The sequence below is a fragment of the Phodopus roborovskii genome, unplaced genomic scaffold, assembly GCF_943737965.1.
Source record: "Phodopus roborovskii unplaced genomic scaffold, PHOROB, whole genome shotgun sequence".
Lineage (NCBI taxonomy): Eukaryota > Metazoa > Chordata > Mammalia > Rodentia > Cricetidae > Phodopus > Phodopus roborovskii.
Window position 1 is genome coordinate 12,851,334 of NW_026126602.1, and position 13,769 is coordinate 12,865,102.

At 36.9% G+C, this 13,769-nt stretch overlaps 1 protein-coding gene across 1 annotated transcript in view; it reads right to left on the reverse strand.

Annotated features, from left to right (window-relative positions):
- Stam (signal transducing adaptor molecule) overlaps nt 1-13,769 on the reverse strand; it is a 64,059-nt gene that overhangs the window by 10,974 nt on the left and 39,316 nt on the right. The window contains exons 8-12 of the mRNA XM_051205758.1: nt 12,388-12,482; nt 11,250-11,338; nt 7,284-7,371; nt 6,823-6,877; nt 5,908-6,052 (exon numbers count right to left, since the gene is read on the reverse strand). Of these exons, the coding sequence (XP_051061715.1) occupies nt 5,908-6,052; nt 6,823-6,877; nt 7,284-7,371; nt 11,250-11,338; nt 12,388-12,482 (472 nt within the window). The remainder of the gene's footprint in view (nt 1-5,907; nt 6,053-6,822; nt 6,878-7,283; nt 7,372-11,249; nt 11,339-12,387; nt 12,483-13,769) is intronic.

Consider the following 13,769-nt stretch of genomic DNA (forward strand, 5'->3'; position numbering starts at 1 on the left):
TAACAGCGCAACTGAAAACCTTAGAAGAGGGAGCGAATTCCCCCACAGGGGGGGGGGAAAATAATTGGGAAAAAAAAAAAAAAAAGGAAGAAAACAATACAAAAAATCAATGCAACAAAGAGTTGGTTTTTTGAGAAAATCAACAAGATTGATAAACCTTTATCCAAATTAACGAAAAAGCAGAGACAGAACATGCAAATTAACAAAATCAGAAATGAAATGGGGAACATAACAACAGACACAGAGGAAATCCAGACAATTTTAGTCTTACTTGAAAATCTGTATTCCACAAAAATTGAAAATTCAAAGGAAATGGACAAGTTTCTGGATAACTATCACTTACCAAAATTAAATCAAGAACAGACAAACAACTTAAAAAATAGAACTCACAAGCACTTCCAACGAAAAAAAGTCCAGGGCCAGATGGATTCAGTGCAGAATTCTACCAGACATTCAAGGAAGAACTAATACCACTACTCCTCAAACTGTTCCACAAGATAGAAACAGAAGGTTTATTGCCAATCTCTTTTTATGAGGCCACAATAACTTTGGTACCCAAACCTCACAAAGACACAACTAAGAAAGAAAACTACAGACCAATATCCCTGATGAACATCGATGCAAAAATACTCAATAAAATAATGGCAAACCGAATTCAAAAATACATCAGAGAAATCGTCCACCATGATCAAGTAGGCTTCATACCTGGATTGCAGGGATGGTTTAACATACGAAAATCTATCAACGTGATCCACCATATAAACAAACTGAAAAAGAAAAACCATAACAGAGAGAAATTCGATAAAATTCAACACCCTTTCATGATAAAGGTATTAGAGAGGTCAGGGATAACAGGAAAATACCTAAACATAATAAGAGCAATATACAGCAAACCAACTGCCAACATCAAACTGAATGGAGAGAAACTTAAGCCAATTCCTCTAAAATCAGGAACAAGACAAGGCTGTCCTCTCTCTCCATATCTCTTAAATATCGTACTAGAAGTTCTAGCTAATGCTATAAGACAACAAAAGGAGATCAAGGGCATCCAAATTGGAAAGGAAGAAGTCAAACTGTCTCTATTTGCAGATGATATGATAGTTTACATAAGCGACCCAATAAACTCTACCAGGGAACTCCTACAGCTGATAAACACCTTCAGCAAACTAGCAGGATACAAGATAAACTCAAAAAAATCAGTAGCCCTATTTTTTTCAGAGGAAGGGGGAGAAGAACAAGACAAGCAACATAAAGTATCTTGGTCTTGTTAACGCTTACCAAACAAGTAAAAGATCTATATAATAAGAACTTTGTGACTCTAAAGAAAGAAATTAAAGAAGATACCAGAAAATGGAAAGACCCCCATGCTCTTGGATAGGTAGGATAAACATAGTAAAAATGGCAATCTTACCAAAAGCAATCTACAGATTCAATGCAATCCCCATTAAAATCCCACCACAATTCTTCACCGACCTTGAAAGGATAATAATTAACTTTATATGGAAAAACAAAAGACCCAGGATAGCCAAAACAACCCTATACAATAAAAGAACATCAGGAGGCATCACCATTCCTGACTTTAAGCTCTACTACAGAGCTATAGTTCTGAAAACAGCCTGGTATTGGCATAAAAATAGACAGGTAGACCAATGGAATCGAATTGAAAATCCTGATATTAATCCATGCACCTATGAACACCTGATTTTCGACAAAACAGCTAAAATGATACAATGGGGCAAAGACAGCATCTTCAACAAATGGTGCTGGCACAATTGGATGAGGGTGTGTAGAAGACTGCAGATAGACCCATGTCTGTCGCCATGCACAAAACTCAAGTCCAAATGGATCAAAGACCTCAACATCAATCCAGCCACATTGAACCTCTTAGAAGAGAAAGTAGGAGGTACCCTTGAACAAATTGGTATAGGAGACCGCTTCTTGAACATAACTCCAGGGGCACAGACACTGAAAGAAACAATTAATAAATGGGACCTCTTCAAACTTAGAAGCTTCTGTAAGGCAAAGGACACAGTTGACAAGACCAAACGGCAGCCCACTGACTGGGAAAAGATTTTCACTAATCCTATATCCGACAAAGGGGCTGATCTCCAAAATATACAAAGAACTCAAGAAACTAGTCAACAAAACACCAAATAACCCTATTAAAAAATGGGGTACAGAACTGAAGAAAGAATTCTCAATGGAGGAAATCAAAAAGGCTGAAAGACACTTAAGAAAATGCTCCACATCCTTAGCTATCAGGGAAATGCAAATCAAAACAACTTTGAGATACCATCTTACCCCTGCCAGAATGGCTAAAATTAGAAACACCAGTGATGACTTATGTTGGAGAGGATGTGGAGAAAGTGGAACACTCCTCCACTGCTGGTGGGAGTGCAAACTCATACAGCCACTTTGGAGATCAGTATGGCGGTTCCCTCAGGAAAATGGGAATTAGTTTACCACAGGACCCGGCAACCCCCCTCTTAGGCATATACCCAAAGGATTCACATCAATGCAACAAAGACATCTGTTCAACTATGTTCATAGCAGCACTATTTGTAATAGCAAGAACCTGGAAGCAACCTAGATGCCCTTCAATTGAAGAATGGTTAATGAAGATGTGGCACATCTACACAATGGAATACTACTCTGCAGAAAAAATAATGGTATCTTGAAATTCGGAGGCGAGTGGGTGGCACTTGAAGAAACCATCCTGAATGAGGTAACCCAGTCACCAAGGGACAGCATTGAATGATCACCAATCCCGCCGTAGCTCACATGACCAGAGGAACAGGGGAAAAATTGGTATTCTAAGAGATTCATATAAAGTCCCTCACAGAAGGGGGGGGGGACAAGTCCCCCAGACCTCAGGTATAGTGGGGGAGGACAGCTAATGGAGAGAGAAGTAGGAGAAAATGAGAGGGGGGAGAGGAAGGCATGTGTGACTAGGAGGATTGAGCCTGGTTAGAAATGGAAAATAGGAAAGAGAGAGAGAGACAGAGACAGAGAGAGAGAACATAAAAGAGGGAGCCAATATTGGTTTGATTTTAGATAAAGTTGAACACAAAGAAAGGTCGGGGGAACTACAAGACTGCTCCCAACTAACAATCTCAGCTTCCGTGGAAAGGCTATCATAAATGCCCTTCCCGGAGAGTGAGATCAACAACTAACTCTACATGGAGTCCTCAACTAATGCCTGTTGAAAACAGGAGCAAACACCCATACATAAACACTGAGTCAAACTAGAACCCAGAAGCAGATGGAGAGGACAAGACCATGCGGTAGAAGTACATAGAGACAGCTTACCTGAACAAGGAGGAGCTAAGGGCCACTAGACTGATAGCTGGGAAGCCAACAGAGGTCTGACTCGGACTCCCCTGAATATGGGTCTCAGCCAGAAGGTCTGAGCAGTCTAAGAGACCTCAGACAGTGGAGGCCAGGATGTATCCCTGGTGCACAAAAGGACTTTGCAAACATATCCCCCATGGAGGGATAACTGCCTTATTCTAGAGATAGGAGAGAAGCCCTAGTCCCTACTTCACAGGACCTGTCAGATCTACATGACCCCAACTGGATGGCATTCCCCTACATATTGTATTGTGGTGGGGGGTTGGGAGGGGAGGGTGTTTAGAGTGCATGGGAGAGGGTAGAGAGGGCAAAAGGGAGGGAAGGAGGGAGGGAGGGCTTGGGGGGAGGGAGGGAGGGAGGGAGAGGGAACTGGGATCGACATGTAAAATAATAATAATAAAAAAAAAAAAAAAAAAAAAAAACGCTTTGACTCCAAAATTTAAGTTGAAGAACAAGTTACTGGGGAAAAGTATTTCTATTTTTGTTTCCACAGAAAATGAAAAGATGTGGATTCCTTCCAGACTAATGTGGTTTGATCACACCAGACCGCCTGAAACAGAGTACAAGCTGATCCTACATTCCAAACAGCTGGACAAAACAGCCCTACAGACTACAGCTAGGATATCTGAATCTTCTTCGAATCCCCCAAGACAGCGCCCCTTACCAGCAGGAAGTAGTTTGGAAAGAACGACACCCAAATTCCCAAATATTGTGTATAAATGTTTGTTTTCATTTAATTGGACTTTGTTATATAAAATTAAATAAAAAAAAAACAAAAAAAAAAAAAAAAAAAAAAAAAAAAAAAAAAAAAAGACTGTTTAACTCAAACCAGTGACAGAAACTATTGAGCAGGTGCCATACAAGCTCCTAATTCCCCACCTGAGGGTGGAGAACTGATACTCCTGAAGATGTCAGTTGCTTGTTTTTTTTCTTTTTCTTTTTCTTTTTTTTTGGGGGGATATGGGGCCATACAAAAAAATCTGAGCTAAGTTTGTGATTGCTTTAAGTGAACAAAACAGACACATAATTACATCTAAAACTTGCTCAACTGATGGTACAGGGGCTCTTAAACAAATACTTGAGGTGAAAAGAGAAAACAGGGTTCCGTGTCAAATGAATGTGTGATAATGGAAGAAGAAGCTTCCTCATGAAAGCCACTCTGAGTGTACAAATCATTCTATTTCATTGATATCAAACAGCTTCAACTCATTTTTTCCACTGCATTTAGCTCCTCCTCTTACAGATAGGTTCATGTTCATTTTGGATTTAAAACAGTATTTATAACACTGGAAATGGTAATTTTACTTTTGAGGCTTCTATCAAAATCTACTAAAACATGATTGGCATACAAAGGACTGCATATACTTAGTGAATACAACTTAAAGGGTTGGAGATAAATATATAATACCCTTGAAAGCATAATCATAATCTAAGGTATAAACATACCCATAACTTAAGGTTGACTCCCATCTTCTTCAGTAAGAACACTTAACCAGGGCTGGAGATGGCTCAGTGGTTAAGAGTACTGGCTATTCTTTCAGAGGACCCAGGTTCAATTCTAACACCCAAATGACAGCCACAACTGTCTGTAATCTAGCTCTGAGTAATTCGACACTCTCATACAAACATGAATGCAGGCAAAACACTATTGCACATAAAATAAAATGATAAAAACAACACTTAACATAAGCAGTTCAGTGTAAAACAAAAGCTGTAGATACTTGAAGACTATAAGAATTTTTTTTTAAAAAAATATGACAGAAAAACTGAAGGTTTATTTTCTAATGATTTCTTTATTTTTATTTTATATGCATTTGTGTTTTGTCTGGAATGTGTGTCAGTTTGTGGGTATTGAATCTCCTGGAGTTAGAATTACAGTCAGTTATGAGCTGCCATGTGGGTGCTCTTTAACCACTGAGCCTGAAACCTCACAATATAAAGCTAAACTTTAAAGACTTTGATTCTGGTCATTTATCTGAGAAGGCTGACAAACATGTTCTCCCCTACCCTCTTCTCTTGCCCCCCCCACTTCCTTTCCTCAATAAAACTTCCTTTCCATGTGGAAAAGAAAGACTTCGATCCTACAGGTCTAGGGCAGGATCAAAATACTTTTACTTAAAGAAAAAGGGGTGGGAGGAAACTACTTAGTGGGTAATTTTGCTACTTATCCCCATACAAAGCAAAATTTTAAAAACATGTATGTGTGTACATATATATACTGAATAGACTGGCACATTCCATATATATATTTGTGAATTTTTAAAATTCTATCAATTTTTTTTTCATTGTAAACATTATGCTGAAGAAATTACACAATTGGGGCTGGAGAGATGACTCAGGGGTTAAAAGTACTTCCTGCTTTTAGGGAACCCAAGTTCAGTTCCCAGCACCCACATCAGATAACTCAAAACCATCTGTAAATTTAGCTCCATGGGATATTAACACTCTCTTCTGGCAAACACATGTAGTATATACTCAAAGACAAAAACACACATTCCAAATCTTCTCAAGTGCATTCAAGAATTAGCACAACACTCCAAGCTTTACAAAACATACCTGGGAACCAGATGACTGCATATAATACTGCTGAGTCTGTAATTTTGCATACATAGAATACATTGGATCTTCATTCATTAACTTCGTATACAATGAAAGAGCTTCCATCACCTTCACATTTAGTTCTGAGAGTTCTGAATGCTTTCTGAAACATTACACAATAATTTGATTGTTAAATGATACAATGCTCTAAATACAAATAGATGGGACAAAAAGACCTTCTTTCTTGGCTCTGAGACAATAGAAATATGTTTTCATGTTAGATCCCATGCTGGAGTACTTGACTGGAGCTGTCTAGATCTGCTCACTTATCAACAGATGCCAGCCTGTGGGCTCTGGCAATTCTGTCTTTAAAAAAAAAAAAAAAAAGGACAGTGAAGGCCCACAACAGAAGCCTTGCTTTTCAAGAAAGGGCAAATGAGTTCAAATCCTCACATCAAGGTGAGAATGGTGAATAAAGAATGATTCTTTTTTAGTACTGTCTCTGTGTGTTGTAAATGTATGTAATAGCTGTATGTACACACAGAACCCTGAGACACACTGGGTATCTTTTCTTTATGGCTCTCTACCTTTCGTTTTGAGAGAGACAGGGTATTTTACCACACCTGAAGCTCACGGATGCACCTGACTGAGCTGGATGGGCAGAGATCCTCAGGGATCTGCCCATCTGTACCGCACCTCTTCCTTCCTCTACCCACCCTCACTGCCCTGGCTGGGTTTATAGGCATGCACCGCCATGCCTGGCTTTATATGTGGGCTTCGAGGATCCAAACTCAGGTCCTTGCAGTTATGTGGCAGGCACTTTACCATCTGAGCCACCTCTATATAGGCCAGAGTACCTTTTTAAATTGGCAGTTTGCTGAAATGCTTTCAGAGAGAAAGATACACAATTCAGACAAAGTACAAATTCTTTACCTATCAATATCTTCCAGCTTTTCATCAATGAGAGGTCCCATCTGGTGACACATCGCTAAGATGACAATTTTTGAAGAAATAAGAAAAAAAGAAAGTAAACTTCTGAAAAATATTCATAAAAAATGAAAACTTTAATATGAAGTAATAAAAATATTAATTATCCTTGGTCAACAGAACCTAAAACTTAATTTCTTAAAGTATAATGATGACCATTTAAAATACTGATTTCAATTTTTTTTCATTTTACAAAAACTTAAGATGCTGAATAAAATAATTTGTATAGTAAGGTTTATGATTTCAACCTCTACTCAAGATTTAAACAGCACATGAAAGGTGAGACAGGCACAGGAAGAAAGAGTAATGTTCAAATTTCTAAAGTTACTCTGAAAAGCCACTCTGGAGCAATACAGTAGCATCTCTGGTTATTCTTTGCTTGCAAGGCAGACAGAAAACAGGTTTACCTTCAAGATGAAGTAGCTCTGGTAAGTCTGGCTGATTATCACTGGGGTCTGTACTTTGCAACATCTGTAGTAACTGGTCCATTTTATCCTTCAGAAATTAAATAGCTACTGTCAAAAGCAACCAATCTCTATGAAACATTATGTTCTCACTTTGACAACTCAATCATTGATAGATTGCCCCACACACCTCCGGGACAGGGTTTTTCTGTGTAACCATTCTGCCTGCCTTGGAACTCACTTTGTAAACCAGGCTAGCCTCAAACTCACAGATATCCACCTGCCTCTGTTTCCTGAGTTAAGGGCATGTGCCACACTACCTAGCTTTAGATCGAACATTTTTGTATTTCATAGTTAAAAAGGTTAATTTTCTTTTATGCTTTTTAAGCACCTTATGTGTTCCCTTTAGTACCATGCAAAATCAGATCCTTCCATGCTATTTGTAGTTATTTTTCAAAATGTTCATATTAGAACAGGACATCCATTTAAACTTACAGGAATTTCCCCAATCTCTTACATCATGTTCAAGAATTTCACTGTATTGGAGCAGCTGTAGTTTAGTCACACAACAGTTGGAACATCCCTCTCAAGACAGCCTGCTATAACTAACAACTCCGTCATTACTTCTCATTGGGAATGAGTATGACAGCTGTCCCACAGGCAGAGCTCAGGCCTTTCACAGCTGTTCTTCTAAGTACAGCTCTAAGATTTAACATATTCTCTTTCAACATTTCAGTTTGTCATAAAAGAAGAAAGAAGCTTGTAGTTTATTCTTTTTTTGTGGGAAAGACGGATGACAATATCTCAAACCACTTACTTGGGTCTATTTCCCCTTTAATACTTAGGACAGAATGAAGCAAAAAAGGCATGTGTATAAATATACCCACATATTATACAAGATCTATCTTTTCATTTATGAAATTCTATGAAAATTATTACAAATTTTTCTTGCTCAAATTCTCTATATAGTGATGCTATTACACAAAGGTAAGCATAAGCTAATAATTTATAAACTAAAGATTCTGAAAAAAATTATTGCTTCAAACACAGACTGTTCAAGAGATGACTTAACTGTTAGGCTGGAAGCAGAGGAAAGCTCCTGTCAAGCCAAATGAATGCTGTATTTTAAAATGGATGTTTTTTTTCAGGTAAAAAAATTCATGTTCATTTTAAGACATTTAAAAGAGCAGTAGATCCTGTTAATGCAACATGGTTTCTATGAGTCACAACGGAGTATCCAGACCTGTAATGTAACCTGGCCAAGCACAAAGTTCCCTGACCCAGTTGGATTCCTTAGTACTTAGCACTCACCCACATTCTTGTTTCTTTCAAAGACAAAGCAGCAGCACCACCATTTATATCACGCTGCAGAGTGCTTCCCTAGAAGACCACTTGCCTAGCATGTACAAAACTCTAGGTTCCATCCCCCAGACCACAAAAAACAAACAACTGTTTTTAAATCAGCAATTCCAAATTGATCATTTTTCACCTTCAACTCATTATATTTCTGCTCAGTATCTCCTACAAAATTTTATCTAAATGCACTTTAAAGTCTTCAAGAAGACTATGTCAAACTTCTTTGAAATAAAAATATATCTATAAATTGGTAAGACTTAAATCATCTACATGCATTAATGATTTCTACTAGTATATAATAGATTGAAGTAACAAAGTACAAACTTTAAATGTCAAATGAGCCAGGATGCAAGGTCATTCACATTTTATGTCATTATAGGTGAAACTAATAAGAAACCTTGTTTATATGTTTCAAGCTATTAGAGCTGTACCACTGAATTACTTACATCATTTCTGAGTGTTACAAAAGGAATCTTAAGTATTTTATCATTAATTATTTTTAGAGGCTGAAGAGATGACTCAACAATTGAGAACACTGCAGCTCTTTCAGAGGATCCACATTCAATTCCCAGCATCCACATGGCATCTGCTATTCCAGTTCCAGGGAAACCCAATGCCCCCTTCTGGCCTCTGTGGGCACCAGGCATGCAAGTAAGTGGTACACAGACATACATCCGGGCAAAATGCCCACACATGAGAAGTAAAATAAAAATTTAAAAATTGTATTAAGTAATCTATTATCTGACAATTCATTGTGCTCATGTTTTTTTTTTTTTTTTAATTGTTGCAAAATGTATGAAACCATTTGAACTGATGCCTAGTCATTACCACCACCAATATTTGGAAATGCTACTAGAAATCAATGCACCAGAATAAGGCTCAGTGTGGCCACAGGGTAAGGCTTTTATCTGTACAGTTGAGAAAGATAGGTAAAAGGAGAGAAAGAAAATGTAAAATCATGGCAGGAAGTGATCACAAGCACATCAACTTCTAATATAAGAAACAAATACAAGAAAACCAAGTTCTGAAGAGTGTTCCACACTGATCCATACCAGGGGCCAGCCAAATAGTCAGCACAAGGGCTATATGATCTCTTTAGTAACTTCAGCACAAAGGTAGCTAGAAAATACATACGTACGTACGTAAAACAACCGTGTGAGAATATAGCTATATTTCAAATTTGGCCTGTAGGGATAGTATCCTATGTGGCTTGCTAATTCCATCATTTAATGTAATTTACTAAGTTATTTATATTATTATATTTATATTACTATTCAAAACAATACTATTAATAAGTCTCAATGTAAAACTGTAATTTTAGGGGCTAGAAAGATGGTTCAGCAGCAGAGAACGGCTGGTTTTCTCAGACCAGGGTTCAATTCTCAGCTCCCACACAGCAGCTCACAACTGTCTGTAACTCCAGTTCTAAGGAGAGAGAAGCCCTCTTCTGGCCCTCACAGGCACCAAATATGCACATGGTGTTTGGATTTACAGACTAGCAAAAAGTATCCATACAGACAAAAAATAAATAAATAAATAAATTTAAAAAATATACAGCTGCAAAATGATTCAAACAAAAACATAATTAACGTTAATATTTTCTTCATATGTATTAACAGCAGATTTCCATGCAACCTATGGAACTATGACATGTTAATTTAATTCCAAAGATGTAAAATTTGGGTTGGAGACATAGCTCAGTGGTGGAGTGCTAGCCCTGCATGCATAAAGCCCTAGGCTAATCTACAGCACTGTAAAACAATCAACCCACCAATTTAAACTGACTCTAAAAAAAGACTGTTACAGTTGTGACTAAGCATATTTTCAAACATAACTACTAAAAATAATCAGTTTCAGATTAGCAATAACATGTGGACAGATTTAAAATAAAATTAACATAAGCTTTTCCCAAAGACTCAAATTTGTTTAATTCAAGGAAGAGGCACAATTCATTTCACTGAACTGGTTAGTAATTTAATAACAGCTTCATTTGAAAATCATCACATTTATTTTATTCTTTCCACAGACAATAAGTGTCCCATATGCTGTAATATACAAGCAATTTTAATGCCTGTTTATCTGGAAAAGCAGGTATTCTTACAAAACATAAACAAAACTACAAAATCTCCCTTCTGTTCAACATTTCACAGTACCTATTAACATGAAAAACACAAAGATCCTTCAATTTGGAAGCTCCATTCCTATATATCTAAGCTAAGAACAACAAACAAAAAACCCTCACTATAATACTCTTTTGTGATAGCAATTAAAATTGGAAACTGCCAAAGTGCTCAATAATTAAATACATCAATGTATATCCAATCCATAAAACATTAGACAGAAATTTATATTCATCCTTATAGTATCCCCTATCTCTATAGCACTGGAGATCAATTCAGAGTCTCACACACGCTACACAAATGTTTAGCTACCAAGCTATATCCTCAACCCTTAGCAGGATAAATAATAAGATCTAAGCAAGGTAAAACTGGGACCAAAAAATCTTTAATGAAAATATATGCTCTATCTATATTGTTAACCTTTTCAGAGCAAGAAAAGAAGAACCCAGCTTCAATACAAAGCATCCATCTCTTTAACAAGGAAATCACTCACCTCATCAATAAAGGCTGGTTCTGGTTCTGGCTCTATTGTTTCTATCTGAACATCATCACTGAATTGTACCGTCTTCTTCTCTGTTTTAACTGAAAAAAAATCATAAAAATTATATTTTTGTTAAAGTAGACCTAAAAGTTTAAGTCCCAATTGAGACTCAATATGAGGAATAACTGAAGACATCTTAGAAAATGACAAAACATTATAAAATTGTCTAGATAATCTAATTTTCTCTTGCAAAGATCTTTGTTTCCTATAAGTGATCTCACTAAAAATAAGTTAGGCTTCTGAAATAAAAATTACCTACTTCAAAATTCAATAAATTATTACAAAATAAAGCTTATTACTGGTATAATGAATTCTGCAATTTAAAACAATTCTTTTCAGATGACCAGACAATTCAAAAGAAAAGTTTTCTTTGATAGAAACACCACATTACTACAGCATAATGAACTGGAAAACCATGCAGAGAGCAATACATGAAGAATCACGTAGTAGCCTCAGCAGGAATCTGCACTAGCCAGCACATGAGCCCAATTTTCCAGTTTTATAGTTCTCAGAAGAGAATCGTGGTAAGATTCAGCAAACAACTGGCCACAAAGAGATTTCCCTTGCTCACCAAAGCAATCTTCACCTTGCATCACTTAGGTCAGTCAGACATGAAAATGTTAGGAATAAAAATGTAAAGGAACTCTACAAAAGTGAAAAAAGACAAGTCAGTAGCTATGAGAGAGAACCATTTATTAAAGATCTGTAATTTCTGATTTGCTGTTAAAGTCTTTCTTCACTGTTAACATACATATCTGCCATGTAGTCTATGACAGATACATATAACAAAGGGTGCCAGACACAGAACTTTAATTCTTAGACTGTTTCTGTTAGGATTTTTATTTTATGTATTTGCTTTTAGAAACAAGGTGTCATCATGTGCTGAGGGTGGCCTTCACTTCACTGTGTAGCAACCATTCCTCCACATAAAAGCATGCACCACCACCAGGTACAGCTTGGAATTTCATGGTTTAAAACACCTAAAGGCAAAAAACATTTAAGTCTTTGCCTATAAAGCCAGGTTTACTCAACTTTCATCAAGAAGACTATGGACTATCTATCATTCATCAACAGACAGAAAAGTACTTACTCATTTCTGGTTCAGCAGTGAGATCTGCAGTCACAAAATTAGAAGGAAAAAGTCCTATGCCTTGATGGGTTTCACCTTTCCACCAGTTGGGGTCACTAAGATAAACAAAAAAGAATGGCTTTACCACATAAAGCCATTTCTGTAAGAATTTACCATTCACAGTATCTAACTTGCATTATCATCAGACTGACTGGAACCCTACAGTAATCTGATGAAGGAGACAGCAGCCTATCTTCACAACCAAAAATTGAAGAGCCCCAGTGGCACCACCAGTTAGTGAGTGTGAGGTTACAAAACAATTAAAAAATGGGTGTGTTTGAAGCCACAGTTCTTTCCCTCAGAAGGTCAGTAAATCTTCTAAGAAGTCAATAAAAAGCTATTAACTCTCCCCCAAAAGAGGCTCTCAGGCTTAAAAATCATCTATTGTCAGGTAGTCCCTTGGGCTCCAACATGAGAGCTCTTTCTAATAAGACGTGGAAGTAGACTCTTGGACCACATCTCCATTCCTAACCACTACTCTTTCATGCACACACTAACAAAGACTTATTTTCTCCTCCCAACCTGACACATACAGACATTACATCACCTGTAGTACAAAACTTGAAACAGAATTGTCTCCAGTACCCACTACACAAAAATCCAGCAAGTCTATAATAAAATCCTTTTCCAAAGAATGAATGATGCAACTGTAGCTAAACAGCTCGAAATTTACATCATTTTAGCTTCTTCATGAAAATGTTAAAATATAATGAATGGTTGTCTTCCTAAATTTCATGTGCTGAAATCAGAAGGGGAGGTGCTTAGGAAGGTGATTAATTCATGATAGCAGAACCTTCTTGAGTGGGACCTGTGACCTTACAAAGGAGATTCCTGATTGTTTCTTTGCTCCTTCTGCCACTCATGACACCCGTGAATACACAGCTGGGTCTAAACCAGAGAGGGCCCAAACTATGTGCCAAATCTGACAGATCTTGGGACTTTTCAGTCTCAGAAATAAGAAAAATAAATTTCTATTGTCCAAAGGTTAGTTTGGCAATACAAAAAGCTAAAGAAATAAAAACTTTAAAAAACATATACTGTGCCACTCTTCCCCCTTGACACCATAAGCATAAAACTTTATGGTTTACAAAGAGCTATGGTTCTGCATGAATACTATCAATAGATAATGTACTTCCTTCAAATCAATTCACCACATTTTCTAACACTTTAATATTTACAAGATTTAACAATTTGAATTATTAGATGAAACAAAAAATAAACAGAAGTTTCCAAAACAAATAAAAAATTTGTTAGTAACATAAATGAGGGAAAAAAATTATACTACAAATTTGAATCTATATAGTATAATGCAAGCAAGTTAACCATCACCTAAAACATTTTGT